This window comes from Eulemur rufifrons, chromosome 12 (genome assembly GCF_041146395.1).
Source record: "Eulemur rufifrons isolate Redbay chromosome 12, OSU_ERuf_1, whole genome shotgun sequence".
NCBI lineage: Eukaryota > Metazoa > Chordata > Mammalia > Primates > Lemuridae > Eulemur > Eulemur rufifrons.
In genome coordinates, this window is record NC_090994.1 from 14,935,792 (window position 1) to 14,953,875 (window position 18,084).

An 18,084-nucleotide genomic window follows, 5' to 3' on the forward strand; every position below is an offset into this window, starting at 1 on the left:
AGCCATATGTTACGATAAATAAATAATCCCAGAAGTGCCTCTCTGGCTTCTGGCAAGGACGTAATGATTTAGATGTGAGGCTTCATAACACCTACATTAAAACAAACAAAAAAAAAAAATTAGGAGAAGCAAAAAGATTCCACATCTTGGTATGAAAATGGGAAAGGCCCATTAACAACAAAAATTACATATGTGGAAAAGATATGGGGGCGACTTGACTCAGAGCTGGAGAGAAGAAACACAGGAGATTTAAATACCAGTAGTTGGGTTTAAAGCCAAGAAAAAAGGGGAGATGAGCTCATGGACAGCAGGAGTATTAAATAGCCAGGTGCTATGCAACCTGATTTTTTTTTTTAACCTCAGTCCTATGGAACAAACTATTGTTTCTGGACTTAATCTATTTTGTGCTAGAGCTTTCTATAAGATAGAGCTGTGCATCCCAGGTGTATTTTTAGGTAATAAAAAAAAAAAACAGTTATATTGAGCTTCTGAATTTAGTGAGACTGAAGTTGTTTGCCGAATGCAGTACTCACAGCCACGTGGCTAATCATTAATGGCAAAGGCCAAACCATAGAGATGAATGGGTGGCAGTTGCCCCACAGAAGCTCTTGATGGACTAAGGCTTGACTGCTACATGCTTGGGTCTCACCCACGGTAGATATAACAAATTGCCCTATGTTTTAAAAAAAGGCTTTTTTTTTCTTTTTTAAACTGCTATTGGGACATTATTCAATGCCTTCAAACAAAGAATCCTTGACAAATTTCCTTCAGAACCAAGCACTGGGCAAAGGTTTTTTTTTCCTCCTGATGAGCTGAACTGTTTCCTAAAACTACACACACACACACACACGCACACACACAAAATGCTGCAACCAGTTGTTTTTCTTTTTCTTGGCTGGTGGGTAGCTGAGAAGTAAGTTTTATGTTTAATTGCTCTCATTCTTCCCGATCAGAATTTATTGCTATAGTTTCTTCTTTTTCCACCTTTACTTCTTGGTTCACTTTGGTTCTGAAAACTGTTTTTACAAGCTTAATTATTTTTTTGCTGAAGTGGGTGGCATACAAAAAAGGTGCAATTAATTCAGGGATTAAAAATGCGCCTCCTGAGATATGTGTTTCCAAATGGCACTGCATTCCCTTGGCAGAAGCTTTGCCCTTCTCTCTCCATTATTTATTTACTTGCAGTGAAAAAGGACAAGAAAGCAAAAGACAGCAAATTGAGGGCAGAAGGTTTGCCTGGAAAATTCCAAGGAACCAACAACTGACAAAATAATACTCTCTGAAAGAAACAGATCGGTCCTAGGGAGAATTATTATTTCCATATTCAAAGACTCTTTTTTTTTTCTCTTGTACAAATAGAGTTGGGAGCTGGTTTTAGCCAGCTCTTCCCTCAATGCTCAAGCAACAACTGAAATTACAAACGTGCCTCCAGGTGCTGTCTTCACCACCAATGCATGGAAATGTGGATGTGTTTACAGGCAGTCAAAGGCTGGAAGGCAGAACTTGTAAAACAGTGACATTAATATGCAGAAAGGCACCTGGGAGAGTTCCCCGTCCTGCTTGCTAACGACTTCCCTAGATGTTTAGGACATCCGTTAAGATCTCTGCATTTGTTTTAAATTGTCCACAGTTATTAACAAGGTTTGAGAAATTAATTAGTTTGCTAGTGGGAAGATTACCTATTAGGTCTTGGGGCGATTTCTCTTCCAGTAGGTAATGTGTGGCTTTTTGTCGGTGTGTTTAGTTTGGAGGAGGAAAGATGGAGTACCTCCTTATTCTCATTGTGCATTTGTAAAGGAGTGAGAACAAATATTGACTACAGTAGATTGTAGGTGCCAATAAATGTGTTAAAAGAGACCTGAAGGAGCTTAGAACAGCAGAGAGAGTACTGGTCTGGGAGTTGGAACACCTGAGCTCTCTTCTTGTACTGCAATTATCTAGTGCAGAAGGAACAGGGCTGCTTTCCAGCTGGCTCCTCATTCATGCTCTAGCTTTCTCCCCGCCCCTAGAGGCTGATCTTTCAGACTGCATCTCCCAAGCCCCCCTGCTGTCCCCATAAGCTTGGAGAGGCAGGTGGAAAACAGGCAGAGCCACCTCCAGCGGTAGAGACCTGGATGCAGATACCTCGTGCAGGTGGCCCCTGTTCTGCAGTCCCAGCCCTCGCTTTGGCTTCATCAGCCTTTGCTCTATTAACCCTGACCACACCTCACTAAGTGGTGCCCTTAAGGTCTCCATGGTCCCCTTAAGGTCTTTTCACGTGATTCACCTGGGGTGGATTCTGTTTTCAGCCAGACCTCTGATTGATACAAATGGGGACCAGTTGTAGCAAACTGGAAATGGGTTTGGACCAGTGGGCTGGAATTCCAAACCACCGGTATTCACTGGATTCTTTCCAGGAGGCTGCCAGATGGGAAGAGAAGCAGGGAAGATTGACTGGTTCCCACGTGCCTGGATCTTATAGACAGCTGCTCTATCTCATGAGACATGCAAGACCAAGGACACTTCAAGCGAGCTTGGCCACCGTTGCAGAAGTTTATACTCCATTTTACCCACCAAAGACATTAATAATGCACATAGGCACTTGAGGATAAAATTTTAAATTTTTTTAAATGGAGTTTTTTTTTTTTTAATAACAATTTGACAAAAGGGTGAAGAGATTCCATAACAGGGGGGTGAGGCCAGAGTCCAGGCTTCATTCTGTTGGTGGAACTGTCCTCAGGACTTTGCAGGGGACTAGAAATGTACATAATTACAGGACAAAACCCGGGAGGACTTGGCAAGGAGGGGAGGCCAGAGGCTTTCGTATTTATATATTTTATATATATATTACATCCAAGTACGCCAGTCATCTGTACCATTTCCCAGGGAGACACGGATGCGTCCAAGGCAAGGCTGGGGGGGGGGGGGGGGTCGGGCAGGGAGGGGGCAGGCTGGGGCCTGGCTCACAGAAGCTGCAGGAGCTTCAGCGAGTGGAGCAGGGCCCCGGGCTCGGCGGACGCCAGGTACTGGCAGCACAGCCAGTCCTCCAGCTCCACGCCGCGCCTGCGGTCCACTGCCTTCTCCGCAAACTTCATCATCACCAGGGCCCGCTTCACGTCGATCCAGTTGTGCAGGGTGCCGCACAGCGCCTCCTCCGAGGCGGCAGGGGGCTCCACCAGGTCGCGCCGGGGCCCCCACAGCAGGCACTGCAGCACACGCTTGGCCTCGCCGATGCGGATGCGCTTGATGGGGTCGGCCTCGAGCAGCAAGTGCGCCAGCTGCTGCAGGCCCGGCGAGTAGAGCGACAGCGCGGGCAGCGGGGGCAGGTCCTCCTGCCGGTAGTCCCGCTCTCGCAGCCGGGCCCGCACCTCGAACGGGTTGGGCTGGTGCAGCAGCTCGTAGATGAGGATGCCCGTCTGGAACTCATCGAACTTGCGGTACTGGGAGGCGGACACGATCTCGGGGGCCAGCCGGGCCTGGCTCTTCTGCTGCTGCAGGTTGGTGGTGCCGCCGGGCTTCTGCTTGGCTTTCAGGAAGTTGCTGATGATGAGCCGGGGCAGCTGCTTCTCCCCGGGCTCTCCCCCGGTGGCGGTGGGGCCGGCCGCGGGGCTAGGAGCTGCCCCGGCGGTGGGGACGGCGGCAGAGGGGCCTGGGGCCGCGGGGGCGGGCGCGGGAGGGGCGTTGGTGGCAGGGGCGGCCTGCGGGGCGCAGTGCACCAGGAGCAGGTTCTCCAGGCACAGGTCGCGGTGGATGATGCCGTGCTCCTTCAGGTGCTCCAGCCCGTTGCAAAGCTGCAGGAGCAGGAAGCACACGCGCCGCTCGTAAGCCTCGGGCTCGGCCTGGTGGCTGGCCGCCGAGTCCCGCACGAAGTCGGAGGCGGTCTGGTGGGGCACCTCCCGGGTGATGACCACCACGCAGTCTTGCTCCTGGGCAGGCGGCTGTGAGGGCGGGGCGGGCGCGGGGTCCTTGGGCGCGTCCGGAGAGGTGAGCATGCTGGAGGGCACCGAGGCAACGAAGTGGCCGCAGTCCTGCTGGATGTTGAAGTGCACCGGCACGGACGGGCTGCAGTAGGAGGCCGTTTTGGGCTCAGGGGTTTTGCAGATCTGTGGCGAAAAAGGAGAAGTGAGGACAAGAGTGGAATCTGTGGTTTTGTCCAACTAATGATGCGGGGACATGTGGGTCTCCACGCGCAAAAAAAGGTCAGCTTAACACATTAACTGCCACGTGAGTTGTATTTAACAAACGCTAGTTTTGAGCCCGGTGCCTTGTGAAGCATATGAAGACTCAGTTCTCCCAAATTCAATAAGTATGTCGTGAGTCACATAAAACTCAATTGGTGTGCAGTGTAAAAATGGATTCTAGCACCGTGTGAGTTGCATATAACTCACACAGAGAAAACAAAACAAAAAAAATAAATTTTTCATTCAATTATAAAGGATCGTTTTGTTTTCGAAGTTTTTATTCTATGAATAAAAACTGTGGCCCCCGGGGGAAAAAATGTTTTTCTAGTGTGGCAGTTAATGTGTTAACCTCTTCCCCTATACAAAAATTAACTCAAAGTGGATCACACAGATGTAAGGGTAAGAGCTAAAATATACACATCTTAGAAGAAAATATATGAGGGAATCTTTGAGACCTTGGGTTGGGCAAGTATTTCGTAGATACCACACCAAAAGCATCAAACATAAGAGAAAAAGTAATTCAGAAACTTAACTTCAAAATCTAAAACTTTTGTCCTTCTAAAGACACCATTTAAAAAAAGGAAAGACAAGTAATAGGGAGAAAATATTTGCTAAACATGTATCTGATAAAGGACTTGCATCTAGAATTTACAAAAAACTCTCACAACTCAATAATACAAAGAGAAACAACCCAATCAAAAACTAGGCAAAACATATGAAAATTTACACAGGAATCAGCCTCACTCCCATCCCCGTCACCTGGAACAGCAGCTGCCTGACAGCAGATGGGTTTGATTTGTTGTTCTGCTCCCTTCTTAGGGAATCTCAGGGGCTGGCCCTAAGCCTTTAGGATTGGCCGAGTTCTCTTAGGCTGCCCTAGTCTCTAGATCCAGGTACATACTCAATGCCTACTAGCTGGCATGACCTGCAAGGCTGATTCTAGTGGTGCTGCTATGTGGTAGCCACAGACTTTTCCTCCAAGGGTGAGTCACAGTAGCTGAAAGAAAACAGAAAGCTCTTCCAGGGATAGGGAACCCAAAGTCCCTGCCCAAAAGCACCCTCTGAACTGAAGGTAGAATAAAAAAGATGGATGATCTCAGGCTCCTCTGTGGGAAGGGTGCCTGGGGAGTCTACACAGCTATGTCTTTCTCGCCTCTTCTGTCTCTTCTTGCACTAAAGACAGTGCCAGACACCTGAAGATCTCTGCAACACTTATCCTCATCCAGCCGCCACTCAGCTAGAGAGCCTTGAGCCAGCCGTCATGGCCCTCTGCCAGGCCTCAGTTGCCCTGTAATTACACTGAAAGGGACTGAAGATGGTAAATGGCCTCCTCTCTCAAATGAGTATCATACCACCTCACCCATGCATTTGTTATAGAAAGGCAAGGATAGGTGTGCAGTGCCGGGGAGAAAGGCATCTCACATCTACCTATAAAATATTATCCTGCTACAATCCCAAAATAACCCTCCCTTTGGGCTGCTGTTTTGGAGTGATTATGAAGCAGAATTTTCGAAGCACCGTAATGCTAAGGAGTGACGTTTTTAGAAGTTCTATTGCAAGCACCTTTTCACAGAGATTTATTTAGATTGCGGCTATACAAACCTTCTCAGCATGAAACCTGGCATCTAAGAGTTCAGCCTCTGAGGAAACTCTTTTAAAGCTAATTGGGGGCAGGGGTGGATAACACCTTAATTTAGTAATCTCTTTATTACAGAGGCAGAATGGAAATAAAAGAGAAATACATTTTACCCAGACACTGCTTCCCATTATACTAACAAAAATGATTTTGGAATACATGTCTAAAGGGCATTGTTTCAGGATCTTTCTTATTCCAGCCTACCAAACTGTACTGGGTTTTTAAATGACAGTCATCCGTCATTTAAAAGATTTGGGAGGGGTTCTCAAAAAAAGAGTCTTGCATATAAATACTCAGCAGTTGGCCAGCTACTATCTGCCCTCTGTGGATGGGGGGAAGGACATCACTGTTACCGTCTCACTCCCCACAGATACTGGACTCTTAAATGTGCGAGGCACTGTGCCAAACTATGCAGTTTTCATGCAGCATCTCATTAAATCTCGTTAAACTCCTCTTCAACAAATAGTGCTGCACAAATTGGATAGCCACATGCAGAATGAAACTGGACCCCTGTCTCTCACCATATACAAAAATCAACTCAAGATGGATTGAAGATTTCAACACAAGACCTGAAACTCTAAAACTGCTAGAAGAAAACAGGGAACACTTGCCAGGACATTGGTCTAGGCAAAGATTTTACGGTTAAGAACCCAAAAGCATAGGCAACAAAACCAAAAATAGACAAATGGGACTGTATAAAATTAAAAGGCTTTTGCACAACAAAAGAAACAGTCAACAGAGTGAAGAGACAACCGATTGGGAGAAAATATTTGCAAACTAGTAATCTGACAGGGGACTAATATCCAGAATATCAAGGGACTCAACAGTAAAAAAAAAAAAAAAACAAATAAATAATCCCATTAAAAATTGGCAAAGACATGAATAGACATTTCCCAAAAGAAGACATACAAATGGCCAACAGGTATATGAAAAAATGCTAAACATCACTAATCATCAGGGAAATGCAAATCAAAACCACAATATCATCTCACCCCAGTTAGAATGGTATTATTAAAAAAGACAAAAAATAACATGTTGGCAAGGATGCAGAGAAAAGGAAACTCTTATACACTATTGGTGGGAATGTAAATTAGTTCAGCCACTCTGGAAAACGGCATGGAGATTTTCTCAAAAAACTAAAAATGGAACTACCATGTGATCCAGAAATCCCACCACTGGGTATTTATCCAAAGGAAAAGGAATCCATATATCAAAGCGATATCTGAACTCCCATATTTATTGCTGCACTATTCACAATAGCAAAGATATGAAATCAACTCAAGTATCCGTCAACAGATGAAAGGATAAAGAAAATGTGGTATATGCACACAATGGAATACTATTTGGCCATAAAAAAGAATGAAATCCTGTCATTTGCAGCAATATAGATAGTACTGGAGGTCATGATGTTAAGTGAAATAAGCCAGGCACAGAAAGACAAATATTGTGTGTTCTCATTCATATGTGGGGGCTAAAATAGTTGGTGACATGGAGGTAGAGAGTAGAATGATAGATACTAGAGGCTGGGAAGGGTGTCTGGGTGGGAGGGGTGGGTGAAGATAGATTGATTAATGGGCACAAACATACAGTTCGATTGAAGGAATAAGTTCAGGTGCTCAGTAGCAGAGTAGGGTGACTACAGTTAACAACAATGTATTGTATATTTCAAAATAGAAGAGAGGACTTGAAATGTGCCCAACACAGAGAAATTATATGATAAATACCGAAGGTGATGGGTACCCTAAACACCCTCCCTTGATCACTACACATTCTATGCATGGAACAAAATTTCACATATACCCCATAAATATATGCAAATATCATGCATCAATGAGATAAACAGGCTGCAGAAAGGGCCCTGGCTTCCGGCGTGAGGCCTGAAACAAGACAGGAGAGCATTGCTTTGCTCCACCTCAGCTGGAGACATGCACACCGGGCAACTCAAATTTTTCCCTGACCTGCGCATGCCTAGAAATTAATGCAAAGTGCTGTGAGTGTTAACTTTGGAATTACAAATAAATTTTAGTGGGTCAGTGATTTCACAAATATGGAATCCACGAACAACGAGGATCAACAGTATTTGTCCCGAAGCCTGTTTTCTGCTCTGAATAACAGGGGCGGTAATGGATCTTTCCGCACAGGGCCACTGTGAGATCAAATGAAATACTGTAGGGGTGGCTTTCAACACCAGGCCTAGCCCACGGCGAGCACAATGGGAAAGGTTGCTATAGTGACTGCTCTTGTCATTTCGGCTGTTGCCATATGGTGTTGCAGAGCCATCCAGAGCTGGCTTGCAGGTATTGTACAAATGCAGACAGCACAGCTGCAGAGGGGGCCTGGGAAGTGTTTTTGAGGCCCCGCCCCCCACCCTTTCTCAGGGGTATCAAAGGCCTGGGTCCCGCAAACACTTTGGGCCCGGAGCTCTGGTCTGAGCCACTGACATTTTGCACAGAGATGTAAATGAAGGAGCAGAGTAAATGAAAACCGGGCTGGATGCATTTCAAAACCAGTGTGCTGGGCCTCTGGCAAGGAGATACACAGCTTCCTCAGCGCCCCGCAACGGAGAGGGCTGTGCAGGGCTGTGCAGGGCGCATGTTAACCAGCCCTGGGAGCCCTGGGCCTGAGATCATGCTACAGTGCTGGATGGGGGCGGGGGAGACAACGTGGGGAGAGGGAAGGCTTCTTCTCCATCCTCATCTCCAACTGCCCTCCCTGGCCCCCACCGCCACACTTGTTTCATTTTCAGGGGGTCCTGCACTCAGATTTTAGCTCTCAAACTTTGCACAGACCTTTGGTTCAGCTTCAATTTCAAACTTTTTGCTGAGGCAAGACTCATGTTAAACTTTGATGCCAGGGTCTCTGGCACGGGTGAAAATCTGGGCTAAGTCACGTCTGTTAAACACAAAAGGCCCAGCGGCTTAACACAGGTTCTTAATTACTGTACTGGAGTTCTAGATGGCTGAGAAATGAAACGGCTTTGAAAACGCACACGCAGCTAATGATTATTTTTTTCCTGCCACATATCCATGCAGTTGGGCTACAAGAGCCAGCTTCATCTCCTCGCTGCTGCAGGGCACTGAGCCCGTGACTTGAAGGGTCCAGCATCAGCGGTGAGCAGGTGTGAGCCTGCTACTGTTAACTGGGACTTCCACAACCAAGGCTCCGTCTGATTGCAGCGCCCGCTCCCTGTTTAACAAGCGCAGATGAAATGAGCTCAGCCTGAGACAGGCCGCTGGCTGGCTGGGAAGGAGACCCACTCCCCCTCCTGCAGACTCCAGATGACTGACTGTGTTCCGTCTAGACTGGAGCGCTAATGAACTGGAACAGCTGCACGTGCGAAATGATGCTCCACTACCCTTACCCGTCACTCCCCGAATTACCAGGCTGGGCACATTTGCAAATTGATATTGTTGTTCCTGGTAATCTTGTTCCAAGAATTATCATACTCTGCATATTTGATGCTATTTTCCAAATTTTGCACCTGGTATAGAGATGGTCCTTGAGCTACCAAGTCTCCAGGGAAGTGAGATGGGAAAGGCCTGGGACTCTTCTTTAGAGGACCAAGGTTTATCTTCTGGTTTCGTGTGACTTAGATTTCTAATGAAATAAGGAGCAATGCTTGTTCTTAACATCCTCTGGGAAAGCCGAATTTCTTCTGCATTGTTTATTGGAGAATATGGCTAATTCTACATTATTATATGAGGCCCTGGGGTCCAAGCTGCACAGCACCATCACTTACGGATATATGTAAAAAAAAAAAACTTTTTGCCCCAAGATTTGGGTTCAGGGGCAGAACCAGGTATCTTGTGCCCGGAGACTCCATCCCTTACTTCTTGCACTTTCTATCCCAGGAGCAAGAGGAATTAAGCCTTTTTCACCAGGCTTTTTCCTCCTCAAAATGCAGAGGTAAGCTGTCTCTTGATACAGAATGAGTCCCCAGGTGCAGTCCCAGGCCACAAGGCTACAGTGACCGATGCACCTGAACACAGGAAGGGGTCAAGGTAGAAGACGGATGGTCCACAGATCACAGTCTCAGGTTGCTGGGCCTGGTGAAAGCCATGAACTTCCTAAACACACTTCCGTCCCCTCGGCTTTCAAGGAGCTCAAATTTAAGCCTCTTTCCTTGGACAACAACAGAACCTGGATCTGGGCCCACAGTGACAAGCCCAGGATAATCATGTTCAGCTCAGACAGGGTCCAATCACTTTTTCCTCTACTGGATACGGGACCATCCTAAGAGGAAGAGAAACTCTGGGAGTCTTTTTCTTTGAATTTTGGTCAGGGGAGAGGCAGGGAAGTATAGCTTACCAGGAAAGTAGCTGCTGGGTTTAGATGATAAAGCACCAATGGAGTTCAAGAAATAATACCATAGAATCTCATTTGGGATGTCTGTGTGTTCTCCATCCAAATCTGCTGTCTTGGCCATAATCCCCCAGCCTTGGGGCCCTTGATTTCTGTACAATAAACTGGATCTTCCTAGTAGCCACTTCTCCAGCTTTTTCACAGGAAGGCAGCAAGTAATTATATATAGCCCCTTGAACATATCAACGAGGGGTTCCCAATCTCTATCTTATGGTGGTGTCACAAATTTCTTAAAAGAAAAATCTCAAAATAAAATTCACTGCAATTTCCTTGGCTAATAATCAGACTATTTTAAAAAATTTTGTGGTGGACAGATGCAGTGGCTCACACCTGTAATCCTAGCACTTTGGAAGGCCAAGGCAGGAGGATCGCTTGAGCTCAGGAGTTCAGGGCTGCTGTGAGCTATGATTGTGCCACTGCACTCCAGCCTGGGCGACAAAGGGAGACCTTGTCTGAAAAAACAAAACAAAACATATCAAAACAAAAAAACTTGCGGGTAGGTAAGCTACCCCACTAAGGCCATTTCAAGTTAGTTCACTATTTGCATTTTTCTAACTGGAAAAAAAGGAATGCCTTGGAACAGGTGATGGCAGAAGGGAGCTCAGGGTCCCCTTTCTTATTCCCCACAATAGCCTGCATTTATAGAAGGCCATGGACCCACCAGGTATTCAAGAAACACTTAAGGAAGATGAAAAAACAGGCCATAAGGAAGAACCGGAGTCCATGATAGAGACCACAATGGTTCAAATGGGTGTAGGTGATTCCATTAGCTCTTGCAGAGCTGCACTCTGAGAGAGCAGTGAGGTGGGGTAGCAACAGCCCTGATCCAGCATCAGAAGTTAAAAGGCTGTGTTACCTTGGGCTAGTCACTTAACTTCTCTGAATTTTATTGACTTTTAGAGGATCTTAGCTTAAGCTTTGGAGACAGACAAACCAGGGTTCAAATCCTTTTCAGCCATAGATGAAGTGTGCAACTTAATCATTAAATCACCTAGCTGTGGGCAACTTAATCACTTTGAGACTCAGATCCCCTATCTGTAAAACCTACCTATTCTACAGAGTTACTGTTAGGATTACAGGCAATGTAGCTAATACTCCTAGCCAAGAGTCTAGCTGTATAGTGAATGTTCAGTAAATGTTACTATTACTCCTATTGTTCAAGACAATGCCTAGGTCTAATGCTGCTTCTGGCCTTAACATTGGAAAAACAATATCTCAATTGTGCATCTCCCTCACTAGATTATAAGCCCCATAAGGAACCTGTGTTCACCCCTTTGTAGTGAGATCATTGCAAAATCCCTGGCATATAGTAGACACTCAATAAAAACCTGCTGACTAGATGAACGAACTCTGTTGCACCAAAAGGCAACTGTTTTCTTAATCCAACTAGATCACATAGGTTCATTCCTGAAAGCAAAGAATGCGTCTTATATTCATCTACAATTCTCATTGCACCCTGTGCTAGGCCAGACAGAGAGTGCAATGACTGAGCGCTAAGTGGGAAAAGGATTCTTAGGAATCAAACCTCCCCCTGAAGCCCAGAGAGGCGAAATGACTTGCTCAAGCCACAATTCTGCCCAAGCCAGGACTTCCATGGTGCTGCAGCACGGAAGGAGGGGGTGGTACCTACTTTCACAGCGTAGGTGCTGCCGGGGTCCTCGGAGCAGGTGGCACAGTAGTAAATGGCATCCCCCGAGTCACAGCAGGGCTTGTTGCAAGTCAGCTTGAAGAGCGACCAGTTGTTCTCGTTGAAGTGGAGCTCCTTCTTCTGGCCGCCCATGAAGAGGTCCTCGCACTTGGCCACGAGGCGGGCCAGGGACTGGGTGTAGAGGCCCCCCAGCTTGGCGTAGGTCCCCTCCTTGCTGCTGATGCTGCTCAGGAGACTGTGGAGCTGCAGCTGGGCGCTGCCGGAGGAGGCCTGGCTGGACACGCTCAGCTGGGAGGACGAGGCGGAGGCGGCCCCTTTGCACTGCAGGCCGGGGCTCCCGCGGCCGCTTTTGTTGCCCGCCAGCCCCGGCGCGGGGACCCAGTGGCCATTGCCTTTGAAAGCTTTCTCCAGGGGCTCAGAAGAGGAGAAGCCGTGATGGTGGCGGCTCCCGGGACTCAAGGAATAGCTAAAGTGAGACTCATCGTGGACGTTGGTTTCCGAGTGGCTTAGGTTCAACTTGGGGCTTGCTGTCCGGGGCTTGGGGGAGCCCTGGGTCCAGAAGAAGCCATCCGGAGAGGAGGCTGCCCGGCTCACTATCTTCTTCTGGGGGAGCGGAGGGGGCTGCAGGGGCCCACCGGGGGACACGTCCTCAGTGGAGCCCGAAGGGAATGGAACGGGAGCAAAGAGCTTCTTCCCGCTGATGGTGGGCGAGTGAGCCGGCTCGTATGACGGACCTGCAAGGAGAAGCAAAAACAATCAGGCCAAGGCCAGTTGGTTCCAGGGGCCTGCAGACTTTTTTTTTTTTTTTTTTGTCAAAGCAATTAATTTTATTTTACTTCTTTTCTATTTCTTGAATAGACAATATGTGCACAGTGGACAAAATTCAAAATTCAAAATGGTATGCCTTGACAAGTCTTCCTCCTACCCTGTCCCTTCTTAGCACCCAGCCTCTCTCATCAGAGAAAACCACTGCCAGAAGTTTGTCACGCATTCTTCCGACAATGCAAACAAACGCGCACACACACATTTACACGAGGGAGAGCAAACAGTGCCCACTGGTTGGAATACTGCTTTTCTTTCACATCTCGGAGAGCGTTCACTTTAGGTGCGCGGAGCTGTCTAACTTTTTTAAACAACCATACCATAATATATCGTCATATGTGGTATCGTAATTTATTGAACCAGTCCCCCTGGGTGGACACTTATATTTTTTCAAATATTTTACAGTGTTGCAACAGCAAAAACAAACTTGAACTGGATTGTTTAAAAAAATGTCAGATTTACAGAAGGTATAACAGTTGACCTACAGTAAAATTCTTCCTTTTTAGTGTGAAGTTCTTTGCGTTTTCACAAACACCCTGCTGGCTTAGCGGGCAGGGCAGGTCCACAGGCATTTTAGAAGGATGGAAAATGTGATTTTTATAAATGAGGAAACAGATCTTAAAGGAAAATAGGTCTTTTCAAGGGCTCACAGTTCCCAGAGTGGAGCACAGGGGATACTGAACTGGATGAGGGGGAAGGTTCATGCAGGGCCACAGTGTCCACAGAGCACGGGGACATTCAGAAAACCTGTCCAGGCAGCACACGAGACGGGGAGAGGAGGGCCGGCTCTTATAAGGTGAAGGCCGGACCTCATTCTTCTTATCAATGTATAAAATGGAGGCTTCACAGTGAAACAAGAGTTTAAGTAAAAAATATATAGTAAAGAGATGGGTACAATTGGACAGAGAAAAAAAGCAGATTGAAATAATACTCATTTCCTTCATTCTAAGAACTAAGAACTCTCAGATGGATCTACTATTTGAATAACAGATTTTAGGAGAATAAAAGAAACATTAACCATATCCATAGGTTGTAGAATATATCCTATCATCCTGAAGGTTAATATGTGAGGGAAATACGGGTCTTAGATTCAAGGAAATGGGGACTTAGGATGTGCCCTCCTCACTGAGTTCCCCGTGCCACGTCACCTTAGGGCAGAGAATGTAGTGTCTCTCTGCACCTCTCCCCATCTCGGCAGTAGGACCGGAATGAAAAAGGCACAATGCACGCAGAGGGTGGATGGCCACGTCCTTGGGCATGGCGGGCGCTGATATTGATGCCCCGGCCTCACTGACCGGGGCAGAACCAGTGAGTGGGTGACCGCAGGGGCCTCCTGCCTAGTACAACCCCCAATGCAAAGCTCTTGGGACCACAGAGTCGGAGCATGCAGCGTGTTGGACGCAGGAGCTGAGAACCGATGGGATCGTGCAAAGAGCGGCCCCCGGGCAGCTGAGCATGGCTGTCGGACCCCACACCGAGCCCATCCTGGACTCTCCCCAGGCTCAGGAGGCAGCACGATGCTTCTCACGCCCCGCTTGCCCTCTTTCCTGTCTGCAGTAGCAATCCCTTTTTCTTCCCAGTGTTTCATCAAGATTATAGTTACCCTTCCCACTTTACCCTGCTTTGTTAATGATAGGCGGGGCTCCTGCCGGCAAGGCTGAATGAGTGATTTATACCCCTTCCAGGAGGGCTCGGGTTAATAATAAATGGAGCAGCAGTGGCACAGTTGGGACCAGCCAGCTGTACACGCCCATGAATTTTCCCCTCAGTAGTCAGAGCAGAGGCCGCACTTGCAGCAGCCGCAGCAGCCGCAGCAGCCGGCCACAGCGGGGGAGCTCCCGGCCCCGCAGGCTCTGAAACCCTGGAGTCCACGGTCTGCCCAGCCCACGCCCCCACGAAAGCCACAGGAGGAGGCTAAAAAAGGAAGGGTAAAACCACCTACGTAGGAGGCTCTCAAAGGACAGAAGGTCTGAGCCACCAAACCCCCAACCTGATGAGTAAGAGGCTCAGCCAGCAGGGAGCACACCTGCATTTCCTGACCTTTCTGCACCACCCAGGTGTCTGATCCTCAATTTGTCATCAACACGGCAGGGGCCGCGGGTGGGGGCTGCAGGTGGAGTGTGATCAGATGCCTGGTCCATGCTTTCATCAGCGTGGCAGTGACAGGGAAGGCCGGGGAGGTTGCTAACAAATCAGTTTCTTGGCTAGTCCCTTCTTTAAACCTTAGGCTATTTCCCCATCTTCATTGGTTTCATCTTCCTTGTCTTTAAGGTGAGGCTTTTTGATGCCTCCAATATGCCCCTTTCTGCTTCTACCCTGATTCAAGGGTGAGCGGCAGAATGAAACCTTCACTAGCTATTGGCCTTACCCAGCTGGGTTTCCTCGTTTAAAAATGACCGATTGCATCATTGGGAAGGCCCCTCCCAGCACTAATAGTCTATAATTTCAGCCACTCTGTCCATTTTCAACCTTTCCAAACATGCATTTTGTCTCAAAGCTGCCCCTGAGAGCGAACGCCTCCAGGCAGATGGTTATCTTGCTGCAATAGCTTCTCCCCCTACTTCGCACAGCCTACAGCTGGTAAACTTTGCAATCCGTAGGAATAGCAGGAATTTCTAAATAATAATAATAATAATCTGTAATATTTCTTATTCTCTAGATTACCAAAGAGAATCAAGAGGTTGTGCTTTAGAGAGTATGGTAGGGCCCAGCACAGAGACGTGTGTTCAGGCAGCCGAGAGGAAGTGGTTTTCTCCGACACCCAATGCTGTGTCCCTTACTTTCCTGTGGGAGCTGCGTTAGTCAGCGACTTTGATCAGGTCTATACCCGACAACTGCTTGGGTAAATCTGGCATGGGATATTAGTAATCTGGAGGGAGGCGTGGCTCCAAGGATTAGCACATGGGCTAGTTATTTGTTGTGTTTTTTTTTTTAGAGACAGGATCTCATTCTGTTGTTCAGGTTGGAGTGCAGTGGTGCAATCAGCTCACAGCAGCCTCAACCTCCTGGGCTCAAGCGATCCTCCTCCCTCAGCCTCCAGAGTAGCTGGGACTACAGGCTCGTGCCACCACGCCTGGCTAATTGTTTTTATAATTTGTAGAGGTGGAGGTCTCTCTATGTTGCTAAGCTGGTCTTGAACTCCTGGCCTCAAGCGATCTTTCCACCTTGATGTCCCAAAGTGCTGGGATTATAGGCGTGAGCCACTGCACTCAGCCAAGTTCATTTTTCTTTATTTCTTAGATGCTATGAGTTTGTTACCCAACAATCCGTAATATACGTACTGATCAGAGAATGGCACTGCATAAACAAACAATCCTTAACCATGGACTTGCCCTGCACAAACCTTACCAGGTGAAGTAAGGCTCACTTGAAATGTGGACTTTACATGGATAACTGGGCACTGTGTACACATATTATGATTTTTGCATTTGGAAAAAAAATATGCCTGGTTCTGTGACACCACCTTCCGAACCTGCAGCTCCTTGAAGCTCTCCAGATGTGGAAGGACAGCGGGTGAACGCTCATAATTCACTTTGGGAGCCTCCAGGCCCTTCAGGATCCTGTAGCTTCTCAGATGTTAATGTTCTCAGGGCGACTTTGAAATAGATGCTAACCTGTGGCCCTTCCAGATGAAACTGATTTCTTCACCACGTGATAAGCAGTCACGGTCTTATGGGCGAGGATTCCTAAAGGCCCACTCTGGCTCTGTCATTTTCTTCACTCAACTTCAGGAACCACCTCTTCCTAAACACAGCCTTAGGCAACATAGCAACTAGATTCTTACTATTTGTAGCAGCTGCCACACTCTGGATTTAGAAGAGCCAGAAAGAAGAGGGTAGAAATATGCCTTGCCACCTAAAATAGTCCAAACTTCACAGACAAACCACCAGTTCAGAAAAATCTGCCTAAAAACTCCTAAACAACTTTGGTCAACAGCCCAAATTCTCAGGACTCCAAGCCAAGGGGACCTGAGACTAATTCAAATACATCCTGGTTTTATGCTGGAGTTAGATGGCTGTTTCCAAAGTCTGCCTTACAATTAAGGGTGTAAAAGGGGTAAGAATGGAAAACACTTCTGGGAACTCTGCCTACGTTTTAGTTATATCAGTGATAGGTTTTTACTAATTTTGCATACTAATTGGGCCAGAGGCTCTGAACCCTAGTTCTTAAGTTTTCCTTCTAATTTTCAATTCTGCATATAAAGGAGGTTTCCGACTATCGGGTAGAACATCCTGTATCCCTTTAGTGAATGTGCTTCTAGTGGGAAGCTACACATCACATACGGTGCATTGGGCCGGATCGTAAAAGACCTAGGGGGAGGGATGCTAGTTTGGTGTCATTCTGTTTAGAAAGCAGAGATGGAAAATCAGGATTTCAATGGTTGGGAAGAACAGCTTACCCCCTCTGCAGAAATGCAGGCCAAAAGTTCAAACGTGGTACTGTGAGGTTTTCCTTATTATAGAGCCCTCCCTTCTTGTAGGGTTTTAATAGGTACTTTCATTGTTCTCTGCAGCCAAAATGAGAGCTGTGCTTACAGAGGAAGTGGTCAGTCCTGTTTTGGTTCTCTCAGTGCAAGGCTCTGCCATCTGACAGCAGCTGGGGCGGAGCAAAGGGCAGAGTCCCACTGAAGTTTGCCCAAGCTCTTAGTTTGTGTGCTTGATCGGTCTCCAACTTCGAGTAAGGTACAGTGAATGAAATTTTCTTTTGTTGGAAAAACTTGGAGTATTTATCTTATGGATTTTTTTTTTCATGAGGATAATAGATTGTATAGCTGGAAATAGCCATATAGATTTATCCATTCATTCAGCCACTATTTCTTGAGCACCTACTAAGTGCAAGGCATAGGGGACAAAGCAGTTGGAGAAAACCTTGCCTGTTCCCTGTGGCCTGGTTCAATCCCCTCGTGTTAGAGGTGAGAATACTAAAGCCATCTGCGTAGGCCCCTTGCCAGTGTCGTGCAGGAAGTGGCACTCATGCAGGCTTCTGCCAATCCCTTGAAGGGCAGGGACAGAGGGATGCTCTAACTTTACATGGCACTTTTTCCTCCAAAGGAAAATTGTGCAACCTCTTGTTTGGTTCTGCAATCAGAACAGGCTCAACATTAAATACAGAATTTTTTTTTCCTTCAAAAGGAGCCTTTGCTTTTTCAAGAAGATAAACGTGGTCTGAAAGTGGAAGCATGTTATTAGCATTTTACAACTGGATGAAAAAGGTACCATTTGTGAGGAGTCTCTCCAGACCACTTAATCATCCCAGGAAACAATAATCAAGACATGAATGTGATTTACATGCAAAAGAAGAGAAGCCCCGTCTCAGTTCGGAAAAAAGGCTTTAGACACCTTGTAGGCCATGCCTACAGCCCAAGTGTGGTTCTGGAATTGTGAACTTTTCAATCTCCTGGTATAACATAATCATTAAGGGTTTCCTTCCAAGTTAGTAAAATTAAAAGTTAGTTC

General features: G+C 46.9%; 1 protein-coding gene across 1 annotated transcript in view; it reads right to left on the reverse strand.

The window, feature by feature from the left end:
* Positions 1-2,876: 2,876 nt before the first annotated feature.
* PRAG1 (PEAK1 related, kinase-activating pseudokinase 1) overlaps positions 2,877-18,084 on the reverse strand; it is a 47,944-nt gene continuing 32,736 nt past the window's right edge. The window contains exons 5-6 of the mRNA XM_069485219.1: positions 11,789-12,540; positions 2,877-4,082 (exon numbers count right to left, since the gene is read on the reverse strand). Of these exons, the coding sequence (XP_069341320.1) occupies positions 2,943-4,082; positions 11,789-12,540 (1,892 nt within the window). The 3' untranslated portion in view covers positions 2,877-2,942. The remainder of the gene's footprint in view (positions 4,083-11,788; positions 12,541-18,084) is intronic.